Below are 25,310 nucleotides of genomic sequence, written 5' to 3' on the forward strand. Positions count from 1 at the left end.
AAGTGTGTTATTGTTTTAATGATCTTGAATACCAAAAAAAAAAAAAAGACACACTTAAAATGAACCATCCACAAACAAATCCCTCTCTAAAGTATGATATATTAAAACAGACTCTATTAACCCCATTTTCCAAAGCAAATATTTAAATAGAAAGCCATTTACAAAAAAAAAACAACAACACCAACAACAAAAATCTAGAACAATTCCTCCCCCGGCACCAGGCTTCACAACTCACGGGGCCCAATCTGTCTGCGGCATAACTGATCCCCTTGAACGTAACAGTGGAATCCTGCCATGTGTGGATCTACAGGGCTTGGGGATCGCCTGGAGAAGCTCTTGGGAACTGTAACATTTCGGCAGAGAACTCCATATGCTTTGGGAACTACAAGGGCTGCTCCCAGGTTCTGAGTTCGAGGCCAGGGGCTGGATGTACAGCTCTTCTGGGACACGTTTGAAACAGACAAGGCTGCGGAGGACCCTCCATTGCAGCTGAGCTCAGCGGCACCGTTCTGGTAGCTAATGGCACAGAACCAATGGGCAGGATCCCAGCTGGTCTGGTGACTGGCTGGCACGGTCTCCCAGGAGGTGGCCAGGACAAGGGGAGATGTGAAATGTGTTGACCCCACCTGGCCATTACCTTGGGGAGAGACTTTGCCCTGCTCCCTTGAAAGGTTTGGAGGGTGGGGGTGGAGGTGGGGAGCGGGAGAGTATTTTCCACACCGAGAAAAGGAGCCCCTGGTCACAGGATGGCAAGGGGCCTACACAGTGCCCGGCACAGGAGCTGGTCTCTCGTTCCTTTCCCCAGGTCGTGCCTGGTGGACAATGGAAGGGAACGTCTTACACTTGGGTGGGTGGGGGAATGGCATCCGCCCCTCACCCCCGATCTCCACAAGCGGCCTTGGCTCTCTGGAGGGGGGCCATTACGAGGCATTGAGCAGGGAGCGGCTGTACAGGCTCTGGTAGTAGGAGCCGGTTTCGCTGAGCGAAGTGGCCGTCTCGTAGGCGTGTTTGCCGTCCGGCCCAGGGGGCGAGCCGTAGCCGCTGTAGGCCATGGCCTGCTCGTAGGCCTTCAGGTCGATCTTGTGGCTCTGCTCAGAGGACATCAGGTTGGTGATGGAGAAGGGGTGATTGAAGTTGTACTGAGGGTCCATTTTGAGGTCGTTCGGGAGGTCCAGATTGGTGATGGAGGGTGGGAAGTAGTGGCTATTCATGGGCTGAGAGATGGGGGAGGCCTCGGAGGCCGGGGATGAACCCTGCACACCAGAGCAGTCCAACTGGACCAGGCCCCTTTGCTCCTCAGAACCATGGGAGGCATCTGAGTGGCCTGACTCGGCCCCTTCGGAAGCAGTGTTGGGGCTTTGGCCTTCCTGGAGCCTCTCAGGGTGTTTGGGAGCCTGCTCCTGGTTGCCGGACGGCTTGGCGTTGGGTTTCTTGGCCTTGTCTTCGATCTTGAAGCGCTTCTGGCGCCGCAGGTAGCAGCCGTTCTCGAACATGTTGCCGGAGTTGGGGTGCAGGGCCCAGTAGGAGCCTTTGCCAGGCTTGTCCGGGGAGCGGGCCACTTTGACGAAGCAGTCGTTGAAGGAGAGCGAGTGGCGGATGGAGTTCTGCCAGCGCTGCTGGTTCTCCCGATAATACGGGAAGAGGTCCATGATCCACTGGTAGATCTCGTTGAGGGTCAGCATCTTGCTGGGGGCTTGCTGGATGGCCATGGTGATGAGGGAGATATAGGAATATGGGGGCTTGGCATGAGTCAGCGTGCGCCGGTACGACTTGTTGATTTCCTTGGGCCGGTTGATGCCCGAGGCTGGGTACCCCAGGGGGGCCAGGGACTGGCTCACGTTCGGGTAGGGGGAGAGGGAGTTGATGGTGGGTGCCTGGGTCCCCAGTGGCGTCAGCACCGGGCTGACAGGTGACGTCATAGTGGGAAGGCCCATGGGGCTGGTGGAGCTGGTCAGCCCGGTGAGGGAAGGGCTGTTCGGGTAGGTCATGTTAATGGAGCTGGGGGAACTAAGCGAGTTGAGCGTCATGTAGGAGTTGATGGTGTTCATCGGCCCCAGGCTGGAGGTCATGGTGCTCACGGATGGATAGACCTAGGGGAAGCCAAGGGACAGAGTTAGCCTTGCAACTACCACAGAGGGCTTCGGCCTAGTCCAGGGGTGATCTAGTCGAGAGGGTTAGTTACGTGAGGCAGGGCAGTATCTCACACACCAAGGGCTGGCTTCGGCTCCCAGTGTAATCAAGAGCTGGATTTGGCCTCAAAGGGATAGGATGGGGATGGGTTCTAGCAGGGAAAGTAATTCAGGAGTGTGTAAGATAGAGGACTGTATTCTGATCTTGTGTAAACTGGAGTGAATCCAGATTTACACCAGTAGAACTCAGACCAAAATCTGGCTCTAACTCTATTAATTCAGTGGAGACATTCCAGATTTACACCAGTGGAGCTAAGTCAGACTCCAGGCTTTACTCCCTTGACATCAGGAGTGACTCCAGTTTTACACCAGTGGAGCTGAGAGCAGAATCCAGCCCCCGCTCCCAAGACCGCCATTTTTGATGTGAAAAAGGAGCAGCAAAACCTGCTTCTTTTAAATAACGATCCAGCCAGCTCTCCTTCATGCCTGCGAAGAAGAAACAGGAAGGCTACAAACCCAGTATTTTGTCCCCTTCTCAGGTCACCTTTAAAGCAGAGTTTATTAAATAAACAGCTTAGTGCCATTCAAAGTGGGATCCAAGTCCCAGGTGTAACAATGGCGCCTGCTATTTACACTAGATAGGCTTTAACAGAAAGGGCTCATTTACGAGCGCTGCCCTGCTGCCAATCAATGCGTTTGGTGCCACCTTGCTCACTCACACTGTGTTTCCTGGCTGTGTTGTTGAGCGTTGCTAAGTTATGCAGCCCACGGCTCTATCGGGGCCTGGTTGGAAGCCCGTTGAAGTCAATGGAAAAACTGCCATCGATTTCAAGGGGGTTTTGATCAGGCTCCAAACCCGTGAACACTGCTCATCAGGGCACCAGGCACAGGCCTGGGAGCCAGGACTCCTGGGTTCCGATTGTAAGCCGGCCACAGCTCTGCAAAGCGCTTTGCGATCCCGTGATGAAAAGCTGCCTGGTGGGCTACGCGCCACTGTAGACCGCTGTGCCGACGGCAGAATGGGTTTGCTACCTGGCTTCGTTCTTCCGGGTCTTTCGTGGGTCTGACTGCATCCCGGGACCACTCAATGCCGCGGGAAAGAGTCAGAGCCTTTCAGTCTAGAAGGGACCATTAGATCCCCCAGTCACCCTGGAACTGTGCCCAACGACCCATGTCTGGATGAAGCGTCTTCTAAAAAGGCCTCCAGACTGGACTGAGAGACACCAAGAACTGAAGAACCCAGCACTTCCCTGGGCAGTTAATCATATGCACTTGGGCCTGATTTCCAGCTGGTTCTGCCCTTTCTCCGCTAGATTTCAGTGCCTGGTGTTTCCTCCCCCGGAAAATACTTAGACACTGATCAAGTCACCTCTCAATCTTTTCTCTGATCACCTACACAGACTGAACTCCGCCAATCTCTCACCATCTGGCCTTTCCTCCAGGCCCTGATTTGTTTTGTGGTTCTTCTCATGCCCTCACCAATTTGTCAACATCCCTTTTAAAATGCAGCCCCCAGAGCTGGACACAGGATCTGGTGTTGGCCTCACCAATGCCGGATACGGAGGGAAAATCCCCTCCCTGCCCCGACTCCTCTGTTCATACAGTTACGCTTTGAGATCCTCTGTTGAAAAGCTCTGATTCAGTCAAGGTGTTGTCTGGGGAATAAATAGCTCATTTCCAGCCAGATGCTGATTTGGCAGGGCAGGAATCAGCCCCTGAGGCTTTGGAGAGGGCACCCTGCAGCCAGCAAAGATCCCTGGGCAGGGCTCTCTGCTCTGCAAAGGTCGTGCAAAGGGGCCCTGTCACCCTTCTCCCTCGCACGGCAAAGCTCTAGTAATGAGGAGAGAGTGAAAGAGCTTGTGTATCATGCCGAGAGGTGCCTTATAGCAATGATTAGATAGATAGATAGATAGATAGATAGATAGATAGATGGGTGAGCTGTGATAGGTAGATATTCAACCATAACTATTTGACACTGACATATTGCCAGGAATTCAGAAAAGGGCTCTGGAAATGTGGGGGTCTGAAGGGACTGAGGTTTGAGGCAGCTGCACCTGCCTGCTTGGACGAAGGAGTGATCTATGCCCTGCATTTGAACCCTTAGGACTGCCCTGATTTAGAAACAGAGCAGGTGAAAGCAGCGCAGCCTCTCATGTGGACACAGTTACATTGCTATAAAGGTGCTCATGGCACTTTAGCTTATTCCTGTAATTTCAGTTATAGCAGAATCCAACATGCCTTCCCCCCCGAGGCAAACCGGATTCCTGAACCTTCCCCCAGCCCAACCCAAAGCCCCGCCAATGTGCACCCCAAACTCTATTACAGCCTTGAAACTGTCATCCAAAATTCACAGGGTTCTGGTGTCCAGCTGAACCGGGCTCTCCTATCCCCCTTCCAGCCTTCCCAGGCTTCCTCCTGCCCTGCTGCGCTATCTAGCAGCACTTGGCAGGCACTAATTAGCTCTCCTCGTGAGGTGGGGGTCACTAGTCCCATTTTACAGATGGGGAAACTGAGGGCAGTAGGAAGTATTCAAGGAAGCATCCAAGGAAGCAGATTCGTCGCAACAAACCCCAGTCCTGTGCTTTAACCATGAGGGCTTGCTCCAGGTTACCTTGTACTGTCGTTGGCACCGGTGCAAAGTGGGCGTGAAAAGCCACCAGATCAGAGCAGTTCATGCTGTGAACCCGCTTGGCAGTGGTATAAGTGGCTGCAGCAGGAGTGGGATGGAGATGGGGATCTGGGACCAAAACTGGGCTGCTCCTCTAGAGCAAAGAGATGCTCATGGAGGAAAGAGTAAATCTTGGAGGCAAATAGGACAAGACATGGATGGGGATGTTCTACAGGAAACAGCTGCTCAACCCGTGCTCACTTTAAGGGCAAAAAAAAAAAAAATTAAGCAGCACAGTTTTTCAGCAGCAAATTCAATTTGGACATTTGGCTTGTGTGCCTCATGGGAGTTGTAGTTCAGATGCCTCACACTCCCTATTTTTCTCTATAGGCCAGGCTCTCTGATTAGACTACATCTCCCATGATGCACCGTGGCCACCCTTCTGGCTGTGTCCTGGGAATCTCTAGCTGTGGTGGACTATGGGAGATGTAGTCCAGCTGAGGAGACTTCCCCTAAAAGGAAATTGGAGACCGGAGGAAACTGAACTACAGCTCCCATGAGGCAGGAATCTGAATTGAGCCAAGTCAGTTTTGGGGCATGTTGGTTTTTCAGACACTTATCACACCAAAATATCCATTAGTGGAAAACCCATTTTTCTATTGAAATACAGCATCTTCCACTCTGCAGGATGCCTCAGCACCAATCTCCATGCCAAGATCTCTTGCTCCTGTGGCCACCTCTGGGGTGGAACATGGCAACCAACAACACTGCCTCATAATGTTCCACAATAACTTCTCCTTCTGGATCTCCCTTTGGACTCCAGGACACATGCTAGTGTATTAATTAAGGTAGGTACGCATGCTGCTGCGTTACTGTAGGCAGCTTGTGAGTGCACATGGCTTTGTTACTATACGGTTGCTTTTGACATTAGCTGAGTCCTGGAACCCGTGTTCAAAGGAGTTTTGCCCGGTTTGGTTTTAAAAGACTCATTGACTTTAAGGCCAGAAGGGACCATCATGATCATCTAGTCTGATCAATGCAGGCCACAGAACCTCCCCCACCCACTCCCGTAATAGACCCCTAAGCTGTGGCTGAGTTACTGAAGTCCTCAAATCATTCACCATTTGCTCTAATTTAAACCTGCAAGTGACCCAGGCCCCGCGCTGCAGAGGAAGGCGAACCCCCCCACCCCTGAGCCAGGGGAAAAATTCCTTCCTGACTCCAAAGATGGCGAAATGTTAGATCCTGAGCATATGGGCAAGACCTGCCAGCCAGACACCTGGGAAAGAATTCTCTGTAGCAACTCAGTGTCCCCTCACCAGCTGTTGGAGAAATTTCCTGCTAGCAGTCACAGACCAGCTACATGCCATTGTAGGCAGTTTCGTCATCCCATCCCCTCCATAAACGTATCAAGCTCAGTTGTGAAGCCAGGTAGGTGTTTTGTTCCCACTGCTCCCCAAGGGAGGCTGTTCCAGAACTTCACTCCTCTGATGGTTAGAAACCTTCGCCTAATTTCAAGCCTAAACTTGTTGATGGCCAGTTTGGATCCATTTGTTCTTGTGTCAACATTGGCGCTTACCTTAAATAACTCCTCCCTCTCCCTGGTATTTCTCTCTCTGATGTGTTTATAGAGAGGAATCCTATCTCCCCTTAGCCTCTCTTAAGGCAGGTTTTCCATTCCTCGGCTCATCCTAGTAGCCTTTCTCTGCACCTGTCCCAGTCTGAATTCATGTTTCTTAAACGTGGGAGACCAGCACCGCACGCAATATCCCCGATGAGTCCCACCGGTGCCTCGTATAAGGTACTAACGCTTCCCTGTCTCTGCTGGAAATCCCTCGCCTGCTGCGTCCTAGAACTGCGTTAGCCTTTTCAATGGCTGGAACACGTTAGCGGCTGATAGTCACCCTGTGATTACACCCAGGTCTTCCTCTTCCACTGTTGTTTCCAACTGGGATGTCCCCAGCTTATAGCACAAATTCTTGTTGTTAGTCCTTCAGTGCCTGACCTTGCGCTTTGCACTATTCAATTTCACCCCAATTCTATGCAAAGGCTGCAACCGGGCTTTGCAAACAGACACCGAGCTGCAGAAAGGCCAAAACTTGCCCCTAGCCACCTTGGTAGGGCGCTGGGACCCCAAATAATATCGGGAGGAGAAGTGGGGTGGGAATGCTAAGAAAACAGCCCCTTAATTTTTAAATACAGTGTTGGCAACTCTACACGACGGGGCCCCGATCTCGGTCACTGTGCATCTGGGCAGCGCCTGGTGCGATGGGGCCCTGATCTCGGTCACTGTGTGTTTGGGCAGCGCCCGGCACGACGGGGCCCTGATCTCGGACACTGTGTCTGGGCAGCGCCTGGTGCGACAGGGCCCTGATCTCGGTTGTTGTGTGTCTGGACAGTGCCTGGCGCGATGGGGCCTTGCTCTCAGTTGGTGTCTCTTTGCCCCACCCTGATACCAGTTACCATTCCCTCTGCCTAGTCGGTTGTGAGTTGCTAGCTAAGGCCATCCCTGAGCTCCCCCAGGAAATCCCTACGTTGCTGTTCATCTTCGCCTAGGTCCTTCCCCACCCCTCAGTTCCTGGGCAAGCGGAGGGGTCTGGCTGGGGGGCTGCAATGAACATTTGGCTACAAATTCATCCCCAGACCTGGCCTGGACTTACCCCATTGCCTCCCCCCAGCCCAAGGGACCCCCCTCCCCATCTGAGCCCAGCACAGGCTCCATGGCCCCCCCAGCCCGAGGGACCCCACCCCCACATCTGACCCCAGCGGGAAGATGGCTTTCCCCAGCTCGTAACCATCTCTGAAGAGCGGGGGGCAAAGTGAGCCCCTCCTCGCTGAGGCAGCCCCTTCGAGCCCATGGGCAGGTGGGGATAAGCACCCCCAGTTCCGTAGCAGCCTCTGCCCCTCTCTGGCCACAGAGAGAAATAAACCTACGGCATGGGCTCCGCTCTGGGGGCCCCCAGGAGGATCTCAAAGCTCCTCACAGACATGCATGGATCTTCCCCAGGAGCAGTCGGAGCAATATTGTCACCCCGTGCTGCAGAGGGGGAAACTGAGGCATGGCATTGGGAAATGACTTGTTGTTGCAGAGCTGCAGAGCTAGGACACTCCCCCCCCAAGCTGGGAATGGAATCCAGGAGTCCTGGTGCCCAGCTCCCCCTGCTCTAACCACTAGACCCCACTCCATTTCCAGAGCTGGGAACAGAATCCAAGGGTCCTGGCTCCCAATCCCCTCTGCTCTAATCACTAAACCCCATTCCCCCACCCCAGAACTTGGAATGGAGCCCAGGAGTCCTGGTTCCCAGCCCCCCACCCCGCTCTAACCACTAGAACCCACTCCCCTCTCAGAGCTGGGGCAGAACCCAGGGAAAACTCCTCCCCAACCCTGAACCCGACGATCAGTTTGACCCTGAACACGTGGAGCAGACCCACCAGCCCTGCATCTAGAGAGTGGATTTTCCCGGGCCACCTCAGAGCACTGGCCCACCCTGTCCAGTGTCCCGTCTCCAGCTGTGGCCGATCTCCGATGCTTCACAGGATGGTGGTGGTGGGGGAAATACCCCAGAATGCATCTGGCCAATTGTACCTCTCCTTGGTGACTCCCAGCTCCCCTCCAGGGAGGGGGAGTGCATGTGTGTGCTAATGTGCGTAGGCGTGTGCACACAGCACAGCCTGTGACACACACGCTCCAGGCCCCTCTGTTCCCGGTGTGCCGCCTGTTAGCCGGGTGTGCTCCCCCGGCCGTGATCACCCAGTGAGCAGCCCAGCCACCAGGACTGCCAGCGTCAACCGGCCTGAGGCGGGCTCGCTCGGCCTGTGCTGGCAGGAAAGGGCCGCCCGCCCGGCTCTTTAGCCAGTCAGAGGGTAGGTTAAGCGGTGCCCTAGATTGAACTCAATCAGCTGCATCCCGGGCCATGTCCAGCGGCTCTCGCTGACTGGCTCTCGCGGGGCCGCCTGGCGGATGCAGCCTCCTGCCCTGAGTGAATTTCGGACCCGACTGTGCAATTTTGATGGGGAGACGGACGCTGTATGCTGCTTGTATTAAATGTTCAGTGAAATATCAGTGAGTGGGACAGATCCCAGCTGGGTCAATCATCCGTAGCGCCACTGAAGTCAACGGGACAGATCCCAGCTGGTGTCAGTCGGCCATGGCCCCATTGGAGTCAATGGGCCAGATCCCAGCTGGTGTCAATGGGCCGTAGCTCCATTGGAGTCAATGGGGCCAGATCCCAGCTGGGGTCAATGGGCCGTAGGTCCATTGGAGTCAATGGGGCCAGATCCCAGCTGGGGTCAATGGGCCGTAGGTCCATTGGAGTCAATGGGGCCAGATCCCAGCTGGTGTCAATCGGCCGTAGCGCCACTGAAGTCAACGGGACAGATCCCAGCTGGTGTCAATGGGCCGTAGCTCCATTGGAGTCAATGGCCAGATCCCAGCTGGTGTCAATGGGCCGTAGCTCCATTGGAGGCCATGCAGAGGATGTTACTCACTCTCTGTAATCCTGATACTCCAGATGGGCAGGGCAGCGCCGTCTGCAGGAGTCTGCGTGTGTTACGGTGCAGACCCTGAGCCAGAACCAACAGCTGAGAGGCTCAGAGCTGATGTTTTGGTTCTGGCCTGTCTCTCAATAACACCCAGGCACCCTTGAGGACACCGTAGGCCCATCTGGCCCCTTGCCTGCTGTCCGATGTCAGACGCACGGGCAGGAATCCTTGGGATGCCTCTGGCTAACTGACCTTGCCCACTGCCTCCTTCCCGGTGTGTGGGGGAGACAGAGAGAGCACCCATGTCACGCTGTCACTGCCTCAGCTGAGCGCCCCCGGCGCTGGTGTGACCGGCTCCCGCTTGAGGGGCTTTAGCCAGAACGTTAGCCCGGGGAGATCAATATCCCCATCTCGCTGCGTGGGAACGAGTCAGGGTCCTCCCGGGTTTCACAGATTCACAAAGCCCAAGACCAGACAGGCCCCTGTGACCATCTAGCCTGACCTCCCGGAGAGCACCGGCCGGAGAACGGCCCCCAAATCATTCCTAGGGCAGATCTGTTTAAACAACCCCCCCATCCCATCTTGATTTAAAAATTGCCAGTGACGGAGAATCCCCCGTGCCCCTCGGGAAGTCCTTGCAATGGTTAATGACGCACTGTTAAACATTTACCGCTTATTTCCAGTCTGAATCTGTCTGGCTTCAACTTCCAGCCATTGGATCATGTTCAACCTTCCTCTGCTAGACTGAAGAGCCTGTTATGAAATAGTTGTAGGTGCTTATAGACGGGGGGGGGGGTCAAGTCCCCCCTTAACCGCCTCTTTGTTAAACCAGAGACAGCTCCAGGCGTCTCTTGCTGCGAGGCAGGTTTTCTAACCCTTCGCTCCTTCTCACGGCTCTTCTCTGAGCCCTCTGCAATTTACCAACATCCTGCTTGACCTGCGAGCCCCACAACTGGTCCCAGGAGCCCAGCCGCGGTCGCACCAGGGCCAAACACAGAGTAAAATCACCTCTCAGCTCCTATTCAAGATCCCCCCGCGGATGCCTCCCAGGATCGTATTCACCTTTGTGGCCCCGGCATCACACTGGCAGCTCAGGGACAGCTGATTCTCCTCCACCATGCCCCAAGCTTTTTCAGAGCCCCGGCTTCCCGGGACAGAGTCCCCCGCCTTGCTCCTAAACCGCAGGATGTCTGCTTGCGCCCAGGAGCTGGTTCTGAGCGTCATGGCCGTCAGTAAGATAAATAAATAACTAAAAGCGACATGTAATACAGTGATCACATAAAAACCCGAACCACACAGGAGCCGAGCTCGGTCTCAGGGACGCTGGTTGGGGTCTGGAGCAATGGCACTGCCATTAACTGACCTGGCCCCCATTTACACTTCTGCAAACTCAGATCCAGATCAGGTGCAGAAAACGGCTTGGCTCCCTGGTAGGTGCTTAATATTAGTTCCCTGTATATGGAGAGGAATCAGGCCCAGTGGAATGGGCACTGGGCTGGCGCTCAGAAGACTGGTATTCAAGGCACTGGGCATAAGTTTCCTTCCCCATCCTTGTCTCTTTGGCCTGTAGGTTCTTTGAAATCGGGATTATATCTCACTGTGTGTCTTGGCAGCACCCAGCACGAGAGGGCCCTGATCTTGGTCACTGTGTGTCTGGCCAGCGCCTGGTGCGATGGGGCCCCGATCTCGGTCACTGTGTGTCTGGGCAGCGCCCGGCCCGACGGGGCCCCGATCTCGGTCACTGTGTGTCTGGGCAGCACCCGGCATGACGGGGCCCTGATCTTGGTCACCGTGTATCTGGGCAGCACCCGGCGTGACGGGGCCCTGATCTCGGTCACTGTGTGTCTGGGCGGCGCCTGGCGTGACGGGGCCCTGATCTCATATGGGGCCAATGTAATACACATAATAATCATTGAAGGACTCAGGGGATCCGATTGCAGGACTGGGGCATTTAGATGGAAAACTCTCTGGGTCTGGCACTGCAGATCTCTTCCTCAGTTACACTAGTCCAACTGCATTTACCCCAATGTCGCCGAGATCAGAATCTGGCCCTGCACATTGAACTGCATGGGACAGCGCCATGCACCGGCCCGGTGCCACAGAGCAGAGATTTCACAGCTGGGCCTCCGTGGCTCCTGCCAGACGCGGCATGTCCCACGCGCACCTGCTCGTTATTCTTACCGCTACTCCAATTCCTGGGTTACGCGCCTCTGCCGGGACGGGGTTGACCCAGGGGACAGACTCTCCAAGGACCTGCTGGGTTCTCCCTCTCCCGCCATCTCGGGATGCAGCCTGGCTGCCTTGCGGGGAGAGACGCTGCAGTCCAACGCAGGCAACTGGGTTCAATCCAGCGACAACTGGGGCCTGTATGTGGGGTCTGTACATCAGGGCCCCGTCGCTGCCCAGACACACAGCGAGCGAGATCAGGGCCCTGTCGGGCCAGGTGCTGCCCAGACACACAGTCAGAGCCGGCTTTAGGCCAATTCCACCAATTCCCCCAAATCAGGCCCCGCGCCTAAGAGGGCCCCGTGCCCAGTGGCAGGGCCGCCGGGGGCAGGGGCAAGTGGCTGAGAATCCCTTCCCTGGCTAGAGGCTCCTTGTTAATTTTTACTCACCCGGTGGCGCTCCGGGTCTTCGGCGGCACTTCGGCGGCGGGTCCTTCAGTGCCGCCGAAGACCCGGAACGAGTGAAGGACCCGCCGCCGAAGACTAGGAGCGCCGCCCGGTGAGTACAAGCCCCACGTGTTTTTTTACGTGTTTTTTTTTTTTAGTCATCCCTGCTGGGGCCCCGTCGAAACTGTTCGAATTGGGCCCCGCACTTCCTAAAGCCGGCCCTGCACACAGTGACTGAGATTGGGGCCCCGTCGTGCCGGGCGCTGAACAGACACACAGCGAGCGAGATCAGGGCTCTGTCAGGCCAGGCGCTGCCCAGACACACGGTGACCGAGATCGGGGCCCCGTCGGGCCGGGCGCTGCCCAGACACACAGTGACCAAGATCAGGGCCCCGTCGCGCCAGGTGCTGCACAGACACACAATGACCGAGATCAGGGCCCCATCACGCCGGGCGCTGCCCAGACACACAGTGACCGAGATCGGGGCCCCGTCGGGCCGGTCGCTGCCCAGACACACAGTGACCAAGATCAGGGCCCTGTCGCGCCGGGTGCTGCCCAGACACACAGTGACTGAGATCAGGGCCCCGTCGGGCCGGTCGCTGCCCAGACACACAGTGACCAAGATCAGGGCCCTGTCGCGCCGGGTGCTGCCCAGACACACAGTGAGAGACAGTCTCTGCCCCAAAGAGCTCATGGTCTGACCAGACGAAGGAGGGTCAGTGTCTGTATTGGAAACAGAGGGAGCTAAGGGCCAGCAAGATTCAGGGCCTGGCCCAAGGTCACCGAAGGAGATAGCAGCAGAGCTGGGAGACCCGTCTCCTGAGGGTGAGGCTTGCGCGCTAAGCCAGGCTGAGTCACCCTCAGAGAGCTCCGCAAATATTAACCGACTCACTCTCACCACCCCCCTCTGGCCAGTGCAATTAGCCGGGCTCCGTTCTACAGAAGGGAAACTGAGGCACAGGGCGAGTGGCAGGGCTGAGAGGAGCGCTGAAGAGCCCCAGGTCAGGGCCCACTGAGCCAGCGGCATTATTATCTGCCAGGATCTCCAGTGTAAATGCTGACACCCCCCACCTCCCCTTCTGCTTCCTATTTCCCTGCTGCCTGATTGCTCTTGGGGCTTATCTCCCCAGCCTTGCGTCAGCCCCATGTCATTCAGCAGGGAGATCCTGCCGTCTGCAGCCAGCGAGCGGGCGAGGGGCCGCATGGCGGAGCAGGGAGCCTTTCTGGCCACGGACAACGCCTGGGTGGTATTTGTATGTCAGGGGAAAGGCCAGGAAGAAACATTTTCATCTAGTGACTCCAGATTCTGTTCTACTAATTAGATAGATAGATTATATAGATGAGGTGTATGGGGATAGATAGATAGATTAGATAGAGGGTGTATGGGGAGAGAGAGAGATAGATTAGATAGGGGGTGTATGGGGATAGATAGCTAGAGGGGGTGTATGGGGATGGATGGACAGACAGGCTGTATGGGGATGGATAGAGAGATAGAGAGAGAGTGGGGGTGTGTATGGGGATAGATGGATAGATAGATAGGTGGGTGTATGGGGATGGATGGATGGCTAGATAGATGGGGTGTATGGGGATGGATAGATTAGATAGATGGGGTATGGGGATAGACAGAGAGAGAGAGCGGGGGGTGTATGGGGATAGATGGATACATAGAGATATGGGGATAGGTAGATAGGTGGGTGTATGGGGATGGATGGATGGATGGATAGATGATAGATGGGGTGTATGGGGATGGATAGAGAGAGAAAGAGAGTGGGGGGTGTATGAGGATGGATGGATACATAGAGATATGGGGATAGATATAGGGGGGTGTATGGGGATGGATAGATAGATAGATAGATAGATGGGGTGTATGGGGATGGATAGAGATAGAGAGAGTGGGGGGTGTATGGGGATGGATGGATACATAGAGATGTGGGGATAGATATAGAGGGGTGTATGGGGATGGATGGATGGATAGATGATAGATGGGGTGTATGGGGATGGATAGATAGGTGGGTGTATGGGGATGGATGGATGGATAGATGAGGTGTATGGGGATGGATGGATAGATAGATTAGATAGATGGGTGTATGGGGATGGATAGAGAGAGAGTGGGGGGTGTATGGGGATGGATGGAAAGATAGATAGATGGGGTGTATGGGGATGGATAGAGATAGAGAGAGCGGGGGTTATATGGGGATAGATGGATACATAGAGATATGGGGATAGGTAGATAGGTGGGTGTATGGGGATGGATGGATGGATAGATGATAGATGGGGTGTATGGGGATGGATAGGTTAGATAGATGGTGTATGCAGATGGACAGATAATCTCTAATCTTCTTACACATTCTTATTGTTATTTTTACCAGGCACTGCTGCTCCTTGCCTAACAGCAAACCCACCACTGTGCCGGTGTCTCCTGTGTTGGTGCGTGTGGTTACATGCCCCAGCCGTGCCGGGTGAGTGCCGCCCACGTGGCGCGACGCACAAAGCACGCGTGTTCGTGGCAGGGCGGAGCCGTGTGGCCAGGCCTGGAGCAGTTGCCACAGCAGAGGACCGTGGTGTCTCTCCCGGCCCGGGCGGCCCCAAAGCCTTTCCAAACGGCTGCAGACACAGCGATTGTGTAAGGCAAACACCAGAGCCATTCTCCCCTCGGCAGCAGCTCCGCAGCCTTGGACATTGGCATCAGCTCTATCGCAAGCTGGGGGGAGGCCAGCCAGGACCCCAGGGCCTGCCCCTGCCCCTCCCCTAAATGGCAGGGGAATCTTTAACCTCCTGCTGGGCAGGCCACCCCCCACAAGCCACACTCACAATGCAGAGGTAGGATGGGAACTTGTGACGCTGGGGAGAGCGCCCCCAGCTGGGCACTGGGCTTATTACAAAGCTGTGCCCCTGCCATGCAGTTACCCAGATACCCTCAGACATAGACCTCACGTGCCCAACCCCAGTGCCGGAAAAATCCCGAGACTGGCTTAAAAATCATGAGATTTGGTGTTTTCCCCCCAAAACTTCATACGTCTGGGGGGGGGGGGGGCTATTTGCCAGGCATCTGGATTTGGGGCCTTCCAGGAACCCCCTGTTGTACGCGCCCACCAGGGCTAGAGGTGGAATTGATTTTAAAAACAGAACTGAGATTCTCCCATATTCACGGGACTCCAGGTGCTGGAGCTCTAAGAAACAGGCCAACAATTCCCAAGGCTCCGGAGAGGTGGCAACACTGGATTGAGTCCCCAGTCTGGAGTCAAACCCTCTGTTCAGCACCTGTTAGGAGTCTCCTGCTTCTTCCCGCCGCTCCCCGCAAAAAAACCGCTCCAGTTAATTTTCACCCCTGCGGCCGCCTCTCAGATACCAGGGCAGTGCCAAATTCCCACTCAAAGCAGTGCTGGGCTTGCTGGCCAAATACAGCCCCTAGTGACTGCGTGGCTGAGGGCCCAATCCTGGGGCCTTGCCCACTGGGTCAAACCCTGCGTCTCTTCTAAAGGAGCGATGGAGGAGGAGGAAGGACGGTGCTGGGGGGGAGTGTGGGCCTGGCTTGGGACTCGGGAGACCAGCCCTCAGTTCACAGCTCTGCTACAAAGTCTCTGTGTGACCTTGGACAAGACATTTAATCTCTCTGGGGCCATGGTTTCACCATGTGTTAATGGGAAGCAAAACGTCTTCCTTTGTCTGCTTAGACTGTGGGGTCTTTAAAGCAGGGGCTGTGTCTGAGCAGCGCCTGGCCCGACGGGGCCCCGATCTCGGTCACTGTGTGTCTGGGCAGCGCCTGGCGCGACGGGGCCCCGATCTCGGTCACTGTGTGTCTGGGCAGCGCCTGGCGCAACAGGGCCCCGATCTCGGTCACTGTGTGTCTGGGCAGCGCCCGGCCCGACGGGGCCCTGATCTCGGTCACTGTGTGTCTGGGCAGCGCCCGGCCCGACGGGGCCCCGATCTCGGTCACTGTGTGTCTGGGCAGCGCCTGGCCCGACGGGGCCCTGATCTCGGTCACTGTGTGTCTGGGCAGCGCCCGGCCAGACAGGGCCCTGATCTCGGTCACTGTGTGTCTGGGCAGCGCCCGGCGCAACGGGGCCCCAGTCTCGGTCGCTGTGTGTCTGGGCAGCGCCCGGCCCGACGGGGCCCCGATCTCGGTCACTGTGTGTCTGGGCAGCGCCCGGCGCGACGGGGCCCCAATCTCGGTCACTGTGTGTCTGGGCAGCGCCCGGCCCGACAGGGCCCTGATCTTGGTCACTGTGTGTCTGAGCAGCATCCAGGGCCGGCTCTAGACCCCAGCGCGCCAAGCAGGCGCGTGGGGCGGCCCTTTCCCTGGGGGGCGGCATTCGGCTCCGGCTGAGCTCCCGCAGGCATGCCTGCGGCAGGTCAACCGGAGCCCGGGAGGAGCGGACCTGCCGCAGGCATGACTGCGGCGGGTCCCCTCTTCTCGCGGCTCCGGTTGAGCTCCCGCAGGCATGCCTGCGGCAGGTCCGCTGGTCCCGGGCTCCGGTTGACCTGCCGCAGGCATGCCTGCGGGAGCTCAACCGGAGCCGCGGGAAGAGGGGACCCGCCGCGGGACCGGGTAAGGGGCGGCGCTGCGCACGGCTGCTTGGGGCAGCCTATTTTCTAGAGCCGCCCCTGGCAGCATCTGGTGCGACGAGGCCCCGATCTCAGTCTCTGTGAGTCTGGGCAGCGACTGGCCCAACGGGGCCCTGATCTCGGTCACTGTGTGTCTGGGCAGCGCCCGGCCCGACGGGGCCCCGATCTCGGTCACTGTGTGTCTGGGCAGCGACCAGCCCGACGGGGCCCTGATCTTGGTCACTGTGTGTCTGGGCAGCGCCCGGCCCGACGGGGCCCTGATCTCGGTCACTGTGTGTCTGGGCAGCGCCTGGCGTGATGGGGCCCTGATCTCAGTCACTGTGTATCTGGGCAGCGCCCGGCCCGACGGGGCCCTGATCTCGGTCACTGTATGTCTGGGCGGCGACCGGGCCCTGATCTCAATCCTCCATGCACCTGACAATAAACCTCCAGTCCATAGGGCAAACCCCAGGCTCTTAGAAGAGCCACTGGGGATTTTGCCTGAGTGAGGATTTGGCTTCAGTCCCTAGAGCGCCCTGGGCTGGGAAGAAGCTCAGGACCCTCCCGCCCCCGCCCCATCAGCTATCTCAGCACTGACTCCCGGGACCCCTTCCCCTTTCTGCATCGGGGCAGGGAGAGAACCTGCCCCCCGGCACCCACTCAGACCTGGGGAAGGAAACACCCCGTAACAGAGGCTCCTTTGGAGTCCAGATCCCCTGTGTCAGAACGTCCCATCCTGAGTCTCCCCCTTTGCTTCATGGCTGAGGCTCCTCGTCTGCTCCAGACGCGGCCATTTCCCGGCCTCTTTGCTCCTGAAGAGCCCAGGGCATGGAGGACAATCAGGTCACTGTGCAGGGCCTGGAGCACAGGACAGGGGGCGGATGCCGCAGGCTGGGAAGGGACCGGCTGTTCAAGCCCAGCCTGCAGTCCAGCCCCAGTGCTGGGACGGAGGGAGAGCGGGGCGGTGGAGGGGAAGGTGACTTCCTGACCGTAGGAGAAAAAGCGGATCGGTCAGAGCTGGGAGAAGGACACTGAGGCATCAGGACCAGCTCCGGGCTGGGAGCTCCAGCCACCTCCAGGCCTCTGAGCCTTCATGACCGCAAGAAGCCAGCATTTTTCAGATGGGGAAACTGAGGCACAGAGAGGGGCTGTCCAAAGTCACAGCGCAGCTCAGTGATAAATCCAGGCATAGGACCCTGGAGTACCCCTCTCTGGTCTAACCAATAGACCCCACTCCCCTCCCAGAGCCGGGGATAGAACCCAGGTGTCCTGGCTCCCAGCCCCCCTGCTCTAACCACTAGACATGACTCCCCTCCCTCAACCGCAAATAGAACCCAGGAGTTCATGGACCAGAATTCCATTGCACTGGGGGCTGTCACAAAGAGCTGAGAGTCAAAGTAGTTCAAATATCAGGAAATCGGCCTCAAAAAAGCATGAGATTTTTCACACACATTGGATTCCTTTTCTTGGTCCTCCGGTTTCTGAGCACTGACCATGGGTCAAGGTGCCAAGCTTTGCTCCACAGCCACAGGGTGAGAAACTCGCTTTGTTATAAAAGAAAGGCCAGCTGCGTTTCCACTGTGTTCCCGTGACTCCTGGAGGTGGAGCTTTGAGGAAACCGTAGGCTAGTCTGAGACGCACAATAAAAGTGGAGCAGTTGGCAGTGCTGGGTGTGAAGTATGCTTGAGTGTGTGTGTGAATGGCCCTGCTTCAAAGTGTGGGTGTGTGTCCATGTGGGTGTGAGAATGACCCTGCTTTAAAGTGTGTGTGGATGTGACCCCCACCTTACAAAGCCTGCTGATACCTAATGCATTTGGGAGATGGGATCCCTGTCCCAGATCTCTCTCGTCCCCTGGGCTGTCGTACAGCTGTGCCAGCCCTCATGATCTCCTTGCGATAGCTGGTGTGTTCCTTAAAGCCCCAGCTCCTGGAGTCAAGTGAATCAGCGAGAATCTCCGCTTTCCTTTGGGTTTTAAGTCGAAGTCTGGCCACGCTGGTTTCTAAGAAACGCTTGTAAAGGTGACTCCCAAGGGCTCCGAAGCCCTATGGGAAACAAAAGGAGCCCTGGGAGCGATTGGGTTTGAAACCTCCCTCACTAAGCCAATCTTGTGATTCTGAGGACCTGACGCGCCCCTCCCTGGGCTCTCCCCGAGCTGCCTTTTGCTCTGCAACTTGACTCTTCAGCCAAAGAGCTTTTTCTAGGAACAAATGCCGCCCTGCTGGAAAGGGTATTCCCCTCCCTGCACATCAGGGTCAGATCCGCTGGTGTAAATCAGTATTGCTTCTTTGGCTTCAGTGAGCTCATTTACCCCAGCTGGGATCTGGTCTCATTGACTACAATGGCGCTACGGCTGATTGACACCAGCTGGGATCTGGCCCATTGACTCCAATGGAGCTACTGCCCATTGACACCAGCTGGGATCTGGCCCCATTGACTCCAGTGCAGTTACAGCCCATTGACACCAGCAGGGATCTGGCCCATTGACTCCAATGGAGCTATGGCCCATTGACCCCAGCTGGGATCTGGCCCATTGACTCCAATGGAGCTATGGCCCATTGACCCCAGCTGGGATCTGGCCCATTGACTTCAATGGAGCTACGGCCCATTGACCCCAGCTGGGATCTGGCCCATTGACTCCAGTGGAGCGACAGCCCATTGACCCCTGCTGGGGATCTGGTCCCATTGGTGCCAATGCAGCTCTGCAGGTTGGCCCCAGCTATGGATCCCAGATGTTTCAGCTGCTAGTTTCCATTCTTAAATCTGAAAGGGTTTAGCAATAAATACAACAGAAAACGGCCTCCCCCCAGCCTGCACAGTTGGGTTTAGATGCTAGAAACCCAGTTCCCTTCATTCAGGTGGGGACACCGTTATATAGAAGGCGTAACTCACAAATTAAGCACGGTGTGACGGACACAAAGCTGTAGGCGATCAGGCCTGCACAGGCGGATCCAAAGCAAATACAGGAGTTCCTGCCCCTTGAGGATCTCAAAGCACCTCAGCATGCGGTCATCTCACAACTGCCCAGTTTACAGAGAGAGGAGCAAGCGACTCGCCCCAGGTCACGCTGCAAGAGCCAAGGCCAGAACCCTGCTTGTCCCTGCTGTCACCACCCTCCACTTTCCCAGCCAGCAATAGAACCCAGGAGTCCTGCCTCCCAGTCCTACTGCTTTAATCACCAGACCACTCACCGCGTCCTAGAGCAGGGAGTCCTGCCCCCGCCCCCCCATTCTTTATATTCTAACCACCAGAAAATCAAAGACCAGACCATCAACTGCTCCAAAAGCCGCCCCCTCGAGGGTCATTACTGGTCAGTTGCAAGCTGCCACCTGGGAAATTCTTCCGTGTAACACCCCACCCCCAAAAGAGGAGCCTGACTCTCCTCTGGACACCAGTTGTAGGGCATGGAAACTCCACGGGCTTGGGTGAAATTACTCCAGCCGGAGAGGAGAATCCGCCCCCCCAACTCTATCCACGGAACGGAAACAATTTGTGCTCGTCCGCAGGGCAAGAATCCAACAAGTCAAACGCGTGTGAGGCGCGTCTCACGCAAACGCTCTGCAACAGGCACTGCCCCCTTCGCCCCTGGGGGCACCCGGCTGTTGGAGCGGGATCCACAGTGCGCCTGTGATAATGTTACAGCAGACGTCACTAGATGGCGCTGTTACACCCGGCCCCACGAGTTCTTTTTCTGCAGTGCCTGGTCTTTGCAGAGATGCTGCCTCCTTGTTATGCTGTTTGTGCTGGTTCGTTCCCGGGAGGTGCTGTTGCAAACAGCGAGGCTCTGTCTTAACTGGGACAAGTGGAGGCAATTCTTGGGGCACGGCTGGTTATGGGGAACCAGGTTCCGATGCTGGTTCTGAAAAGGGGGCTTGCTGGTGCGCTGTTTGTCACCACCTCTGTTCCAGGACTGGAGTACAGAGTAGAAAAAACCAAACTGCACTAAGGAAATACCCTCATTTTGAGTCCAGTGACATAAGAACATAAGAACGGCCATACTGGGTCAGACCAAAGGTCCATCTAGCCCAGTATCTTGTCTTCTGACCATGGCCAATGCCAGGTGCCCCAGAGGGCATGAACAGAACAGGCAATCATCAGTGATCCATCTTGTCACCCATTCCCAGCTTCTGGCAAACAGAGGCTAGGGACACCATCCCTGCCCATTCTGGCTAATAGCCATTGATGGACTTATCCTCCATGAACTGATCTCGTTCTTTTTTGAACCCTGTTATGGTCTTGGCCGTCACAACATCCTCTAGCAAGGAGTTCCACAGGTTGAGCTCTAAGCCCATGGAAATGGCTACTGCTTACTTAATAATAATTAATAAATAATTTGCCCCGCTATGCAGTTTCATTTCACGGCGCAGCTCGTAATTATTCCATTACAGATCTTGAATCGTTTTTTAGGGCAGACGTGCTAAGCACTAGAGCGGGGAAGGGGAACTCACAGCCACCAGTTTGGCTAAAAGTGTTGACAGCACCTCTTCACCCGATCCCTCGCCTGGGAGCCTTTGAGCCTGGCAGCAGGTCGGCAGAAATGGAAAGCGGCACCGCGCCGGGTGCAAACACGCCCAGGCGCGACTATTCACATTTGGAATCTCGGTAGGCAACCAGGGAGCTGACAGAGCTGGTTTAGGGAACCAATCGCAGCTCACAGGTATGGTGAACTTCATGGCCCCCTCCCAAGCTAGCAGGTCTAACAAGACGCAATGGCTAGTGGCTGAAGCTAGACCAATTCCACCTGGAAATAAGGTGGAGATTTTTCACAGCGAGGGGAATTAGCCATTTCCTGACGGCCGTGGGAGGATTCTCCATCACCGACAACGTTTAAATCAAGCTGAGACGTTTGCCTAAAAGCTCTGCTCTAGGAATTGTCTGGGAGAAATTCTATGGACTGTGTGATCCAGGGGGCCAGACAAGATCTCACGCTGGTCTCTTCTGGCTTTGGAGTCTATGAATCTATAGAAGTGAGGCCTGGGTCATGTTCTGGACCCCTACCATGGGCTGACTCCCACCCTGGCCTGAATTCCTTGCTGGGAATGAAGAAGACGTGTTGTATTTTTCAATGCAGCTGATGGGAAACCAGGGAAAGAAAATCACCGCAGGATTTTCAGCTCCCTGCTCTGTCTGCCAATTACATTTCAAATGTTTTGTACTACTAGACACAAGTAGCCATTAGCTAGAGAGGAAGGCGGGGTTCTGGGTAAGGATCCAGCGGAACTCAGTTGTAGCCCCAGCTCTGTCACAGCCCCCCAGGGACAAATCCCTGCCCCTCTCTGCCTCAGTTTCCCCATCTGTAAAATAGAGATAATTTTATCTTGTTGTTTAGACTGCCAGCTCTTCGAGGTTGGGGCTGTCTCTCATTCAGTTTCTGTGCAGCGCCTGATGCGACAGGGCCCCTCTCTTGGTCACTGTGTGTCTGGGCAGCGCCCAGCACGATGGGGCCCTGATCTCAGTCGCAGTGATCACACAGTGACTGAGATCAGGGCCCTGTCGTGCCGGGAGCTGCCTAGACACACAGTGACCGAGATCAGGGCCCCATCACGCCGGGCGCTGCCCAGACACACAGTGACCGAGATCAGGGCCCCATCGCGCTGGGCGCTGCCCAGACATATAGTGAGAAACAGTCTCTGCCCCAAAGATCAGGGCACAGTTTAGGAGAGGAGGGTAAACTGAGACATAGAGAGGGGAAGTGACTTGCCCAGCAAGACAGTAGCAGAGGCAGTAGAAGAAGCCAGTGGTGGGGACGCCCGCCTCGGAAAGGAAAGCGTTTGGGTGATTTATGCTGATGTAAAGCAGCAGGAAGCTATTAGCTTCTGTGGAGTGACTCCTGCTTTGGGATCTGGCCCCACAGATTCCAGTGATTGACACCAGCTAGGATCTGGCCCCACTGACTCCAATGGAGTCACTCCTGCTTTACACCAGGTAGGGATCTGGCCCTTTCTCTCCATGGCAGGCTGTGGGCTGGGCTCCCTCTCGCTCCAGCCTCTGATGTGACTGCCGGGTGGCAGCTTCCCCCCGACACCTGCTTTGTGTTTGCACTCGCTGCTGCACCGAGCCCTCCCACCCGGCGTGTTTGCCAAGGGAGCACCTGGCCCCGATCCCCGGGGACAGCCGGCTCCTCCCGCGTGGCGTCACCGCGGGAAGGGGCTGGCCCCAGCCCTGCCCTGACGGGAGTGGGCCCCAGCCACTGCCCTGGGTGCCCGGCAGCCCAGATTGGGCCGGCTGGGGCGGGTTCTGCACACGGGGGTGGCGGGGGGGGGGCAGCTGAGTCATGGGACGCACGGCAGGAAAACAGTCTGCGTGTGACCCCCCAGAACTGGCTGGGAGCCCAAGACGCAACCATCGCTACCAGCCCCCGCAATCCAGCCCCCTGGCTGTCCTTGTGCAACACCCGTCACCACAGCGCCCAGCACGGCGAGCCGTGCGCCTCTCGTGTAAATCGGGGGGAACCCCCGAGAGCTCGGCAGAGCAGGCGCCTGCTAGCAGGTGCCATCGGCCGCACCGGGCCTGTGTGGTGGAGTGGGAGCGGGAGCCCGGTGCTAAGTGTGTGCAGGGAGGGCCCAGATACCACGGTGAGGGGAGCCCGCAGGACCCAAGCTACACAGCGCAGTCTGGGATAGGGACTAGGAGAGACCGGTTCTGCCATCTGCCCCCGGCCGACCATAGCAACAATGACCACTATGCATGTGGATTGCAGTTTCCATGTGGGGCAGGGCTCTCTGGTAATGGGACCCTCGGGACAAGGGCCCAGGCTGGCTGTGTAGAGAATTAGATTAACTCTGTTCATTATTAATTATGGAGATTAATTGATTATTAGATTCATTGCTGTTACTGTGTTAAAACCCAAGGGCCTTCTGCCATTTACAAAACTCCAATTGACTCTATCTATCTATCTATCTATCTATCCCTGTACACCCCCCACCCCCCCGTCACCCCGTAGGTCCCGGCTGGGGACTGTGTGTGCCAGGGTTGGGGGGGGGCACTATTCTGCTTTGTTCCAAAGCCTGTTTACAGCCCCCTGCCGCCCGGTTCTGAGCTCCGCTCCGGCAGTGTCAATCCGGTGTGGCTCCTCGACCCCGGCGCTCGTGTTTACACCAGCGGGTTCCAAGCAGGGTCCGTGCACGCTCATGTGGAGCCGTCACTGGGGCACCTCTCCTCCCGCTCACACCCGGGGTGGATCAGGAAGTGTGCGGAATAAAACTCGCCCAAGAGGAGGATCCGGCCCGTTGGCCGCCAGGGGCTTTGGATCAGGTGCAGGGGGACAACGCCTAGTGATTCGGTCCCAATCCTGCCCCATGCTGCCGGGCCCAATTCTGCTGTCCTTCCCCGGGGGTCAGCCCCGCTCTGCCAGGCATTGCTCGGGGCTCCCAGCAGGGAGCAGAATCGGGCCCTTTAGAGCAGTGGGGCTCGACAGCGGCCCGGTTCTGGTGGGCGTCACACTATCTGGGTGCTTTATGGGCAGCCCCGGCTCCTGGAGTCCTGTGATCACATGGGAATCGAATCCATATCCTGGCTGGGGAGGAAAAGGTGCCCAGACCAGGTGGCGAAAAGGTGGTGCTGGCTGCTTTGTAAAATCTCAGGGTTTCTCAGCCAGTCTGGGGGTTTGAGGGACTGGGCACGTGTGCCCTGCCAGGGCTGGAGGGGGCCTGAAAGGGCCATGAGATGAGGTGGAGGAAGCTGCCCTCCCTTCCTGCCCCTTCCGCCTGCATTCAGCCCTACCCGCTGCCCCTCAGCTGTGCCGCCTCCTTTCCCGCTCAGCTTTGCATTCTCCTCCCTGTTCTGAAAGAGGATTTCCCGGAACGGCAAAACCCACTGCGCTGCTTGTGCCAGGGGACTGCATGGGCGGGAGGTGTCGCTCCTGTGAAGAAGGGGATCCCCACCAGGTACACACATACACCCCTTCCCCCAGATCCCTGTGCTCCCCCCCGAATCCGAGCTCAGGAGCACCCTGCCCTTTATCCCAGGGGATCCCCTCGGCACGTTTCACACCCCCATGGCCCCGGGGAGTTTAATATCTGAAGCCGCCAGCGGGCAGAACAGGCCCCAACAACTTGCTGTGTGATAACTGCAACACTTCGCCGGAAAGGGGACCGGAAAGCCCTGAGCTGCAGAAACGTCCTGGGGTGTTCTTTGCTATGCCGCACGCACCCCAGAACCAGCTGCATCGCAGCAACTCCAGATGCAACCTGCACTTCCTGAGGGGGCTTCCCGTCCCCAGAACAAATCACTGTAAGGGGGTCACTGGAAACCAATATGATTTTTCCACCCCCGTCCTTCTCATTCCAGGTAGAAAATTTTTTTTTTCGTAATGTCAATTTCCTCCCCCTCCTCCCAAATATTAGAAAGCCACGTCCTCCCACCTGACAGCCAGAACTGGGTTCAAACGTGCCCCGTTTGACGTACCTCCGTGGGTTCGCTGTAATACGCGTTCCACTCGGCGATGTCGTGCGATTCCATTTTGACGGATCCCAGCATTCCAAGCCCCGGGCGAAAGGAACCGACTCTCAGCTGGTCTCCGGTAAACCCAATCCAACTTCGGCCAGCCGGGCGCTGCCCTGCCCTGCCCCGCTTTCCACGTTCACTCGCTGCCTCCCTTCTCAGAGCCGGCCCCGAAAGGCGGGAGCGGGACACGCCAGCCCCGACCTGGAGCACAGAGGATGGAGTTTGCCTGGCTTCCAAGGTGGGAAGAGACGCAGCTGGGCGTCGAGGGGGGGGCCTCGGGTCTGGGATGGCGTCGGGGCCCAGAAGGAAGCCCACACTCAGCAGCTGTCCATGGCGAAGGGACGGTCAATATTGTGCCAGGTTCTGGGCACCACGGCCCTGGATCCACTCCGTGACGTCTCCCGGCCGGAGCCCCCTCCTCGCGTGGCACTGTCCCCCGTGGATCCCCGGCCAGCGACACGTTCTCCCCTTGCCCTGGGCTCCCAGCTGGG

General features: G+C 56.8%; 1 protein-coding gene across 1 annotated transcript; it reads right to left on the bottom strand.

Annotated features, from left to right (window-relative positions):
• FOXA3 (forkhead box A3) lies at window positions 1–25,310 on the bottom strand. Its single transcript, XM_044989290.1, has 2 exons — window positions 24,781–25,310; window positions 1–2,090 (listed from the first exon to the last, which is right to left on the bottom strand). Exons 1-2 carry the CDS (start codon window positions 24,850–24,852, stop codon window positions 921–923), a joined length of 1,242 nt encoding a protein of 413 aa, XP_044845225.1. The 5' UTR covers window positions 24,853–25,310; the 3' UTR covers window positions 1–920.

Source organism: Mauremys mutica, chromosome 15, assembly GCF_020497125.1.
Source record: "Mauremys mutica isolate MM-2020 ecotype Southern chromosome 15, ASM2049712v1, whole genome shotgun sequence".
Classification (NCBI taxonomy): Eukaryota; Metazoa; Chordata; order Testudines; family Geoemydidae; genus Mauremys; species Mauremys mutica.